The 3,218-nt window shown below is 42.4% G+C and overlaps 1 protein-coding gene across 1 annotated transcript in view; it reads right to left on the bottom strand.

The window, feature by feature from the left end:
• RYR1 (ryanodine receptor 1) overlaps positions 1 to 3,218 on the bottom strand; it is a 127,174-nt gene that overhangs the window by 81,439 nt on the left and 42,517 nt on the right. The window contains 1 exon segment of the mRNA XM_023760566.1: positions 1,209 to 1,435. Within this exon segment, the coding sequence (XP_023616334.1) occupies positions 1,209 to 1,435 (227 nt within the window).

The following is a 3,218-nucleotide window of genomic DNA, read 5'->3' as shown; positions in this document are numbered from 1 at the left end:
CTCCTACAAATTTCCAAAGGAAAAAAAATTAAATCGCTAGAGACACCAGAGCACTATTATGAGCTTTCACTATGCACCTCTGAAAGCCCAAGCCTCAATTCTATGTGTTCTATAAAATATTGGCAACTTTTCATCACAAGGGTCAATAGGGACAAGAAAACTGAACATTTCAGTATCATTTGAAAATGATGTCAAAACAACTCTTTTTGACATCTATTTTCCCTGGGGATCTCCTTAGGCCTCGCCTCTCCTATAGCCAGCATCCATTTATCTCTCTGTCCCTCTTTCTCTCCCAACCCGTTTTCTTCCCAGGATTTCTGGGAGAGAAGACAGATGTGTTCTGTGTCTCGGGGTTAAAAGAAACCTCCAGGCACTGGCATTAAATGATGGTGTCAATTCATGACCTGTGATGTGCTAATCTTACTTTCCTTCCACACTCTGGCCCATCACTTCTGACCTCATCTCCTGCCCCTCTCCCCCTACTCATTTTGCACAAGCCACATTTGCCTCTAAACATACCAAGCATGTCTCTGCCTCAGGCCCTTTGCACTGGCTGTTCTCTCTGTACCAATTAATCTTCCCAGACTTTTGCACACCTCATTCCCCCAATTCGGACCCCTCCATGTTTGTCCCTCTCTCTTCTTTCACTCAACTTTATTCTTCTTAAAACCCATGGCCACCTGACATTATGGCGTATTTATGTATCTGTCATAATATTCTAAACTCCTTGAGGGTGGGGACTTTGACTCTTCCCCCTAATATATTCCCCAGCCCTGCCAACATTGCCTGGCCCAGAGTTGGCCAATAATAGTTTCCTGAATGTTGTAGAATAAACCCTATAAAACATCAATGATTCTGCCTTTGTGAGATGGGGTTAATACATAGTTTGCATAATGAGCCATTGCCCAACATTGATCATAACTGCTTTTCTAATCCCTCAGCATGGTAATCATTTCACCAAAAAAAGAAAAGAAAAACAAAGAAAAGCCACAAGGACATGGAAGCCATAATGGTGCAGGAGTTGCCATGTATGGATGTGAGTCTCTGCTCTGGGAGGGCCATATGCCACCCTGGTCCAATACATAATGTGCAGCCCCAACATTTGGAAGTCTACATGTCCACATGCAGCCCCACTCCAGCACGCTTCCTCTCTCACCTCACCCTCCATTCCTCCTCTCTAATATCCATTTACCCTTCCCTTGCGCTACTCCTCATAGCTGTCTTGAACCCAGAGGTTCCCCAAGCACAGGGCTGCCTGCCCCACCTCAGCCCTCTCCCTAATGGCCCAGTTCTCACGGGGTTTGCTCTCCTCAGCAGGCAGCTCCTCCTCAGGTTTCTCCTCCTTCTTCTTCACCAGCCGCACTTTCTCCAACAGGCTCATCAGGCGGCTGCCCAGGGTGACCTCTTCCTCTGGCTCCTCCTCCTTCCCCTCCAGCTGAATTCCTGGAGGTGGTCAAGGATGAAGGGAGTGTCACTCATGTTTGCTATTCGTAAAGTTAACCATTCACTTTTTCATTCCTTCATCTGTTCATTTATTCATGCATGCATTCATGGTTTTTTTCATTTATTTCTTTATATGTCCATATGTTTTTTTTCATTTATTCATTCTTTGAAGACTTTGTCTTTTAAGCCAGCTACTGTAAATATGTTCACAGAGCTAAAGGAAACCATGTCTGAAGTTTTTATTTTTTAATATATTTTTATTGATTTCAGAGAGGAAGGGAGAAAAAAAGACAGATAGAAACATCAATGAGAGAGAATCATTGATCGGCTGCCTCCTGCACGCTCCCTACTGGGGATCAAGTCTGCAACCTGGGCATGTGCCCTTGACTGGAATCAAACCTGGGACCCTTCAGTCCTCAAGCCAATGCTCTATCCACTGAGCCAAACCCGCTAGGGCATGTTTGAAGTATCACAGAGAAGTATGATGACAATGACTCATCAAATAGAGAATATTAATAATGAGGTAGGTAATATAAAAAAAATAACCACATAGAAATTCTGGAGTTGGAAAGTACAAAAACAATTTTAAAAATCACTAGAGAGGTATGAGCACATTTTTTTTAAAACAGGTTAATAGATTTTAACAAAAAATATATGTATATATTTGTTATTGATTTCAGAGAGGAAGAGAGAGGGAGAGAGAGATAGAAACATCAATGAGAGAGAATCATTGATCGACTGCCTCCAACATGCCCTTTACTGGGGATTGAGCCTGCAACCTGGACATGTGCCCTTGACTGGAATCGAACCTGGGGCCCTTTATTCCACAGGCCAACACTCTATCCACTGAGCCAAACCAGCTAGGATATGACCACATATTTGAGCTGGCAGGAGAAAGCATTAGTGAACTTGAAGGTAGGACAATAGAGATAGTCTAGTCTGAAAAACAGAAAAATAATGAAGAAAAACCAACAGAGGTACAGACCTGTAGGACACCATCCAGTGTATCAATATATGCATAATGGGAGTCCCAGAATAAAAGCAGAAAAAAATATTTGGAGAAATATGACCAAAAGGTTCCAAATTTGATGAAAAATATTAATCTGCACATCCAAGAAATTAAACTCCAGCCCTAGCTGGTTTGGCTCAGTGGATAGAGCATCGACCTGTGAACTGAAAGGTCCCAGGTTCAATTCTGGTCAGGGACACATGCCTGGATTGTGGGCTCGATCCCCAGTGGGGGACTTGCAGGAGGCAGCCGATCCATGGTTCTCTCATCATGGATGTTTCTGTCTCTCTCTCCCTCTTCCTTCCTCTCTGAAATCAATAAAAATATATTGTTTAAAAAAGAAATTAAACTCCAAGTAGGATAAACTCAAAGAGCTCCACACCTAGACACATCATACTCAAACTGTGTAAAGGCAAAGATAAAAATAAAAATTTGAAAGCCAGCCAGAGAAAAACAATACATTATAAGGAAATCTCAGCAAGATTGTCAGCTGACTTCTCATCAGGAACAATGGAGGTCATCCATCCATCTTTCCAGTCAGCCATCTCTCCGCTCTCATCCCTCTGCCAATAGCCATCCATCCATATACACATCCACCCAAATACCTATATAAACATATCCTCCCTCTCATCATCTATCTATTCACCAATACATCTATTCATTCATTCATTCATTCATTCAACCAACCAACAGTTACATAGTACAATACTCTATCAGTGGTTCTCAACCTTCTAATGCTGTGACCCTTTAATACAGTTCCTCATGT

The sequence above is a fragment of the Myotis lucifugus genome, unplaced genomic scaffold (assembly GCF_000147115.1).
Source record: "Myotis lucifugus unplaced genomic scaffold, Myoluc2.0 scaffold_185, whole genome shotgun sequence".
Lineage (NCBI taxonomy): Eukaryota > Metazoa > Chordata > Mammalia > Chiroptera > Vespertilionidae > Myotis > Myotis lucifugus.
This window is presented reverse-complemented; position numbering and strand designations above follow the sequence as displayed.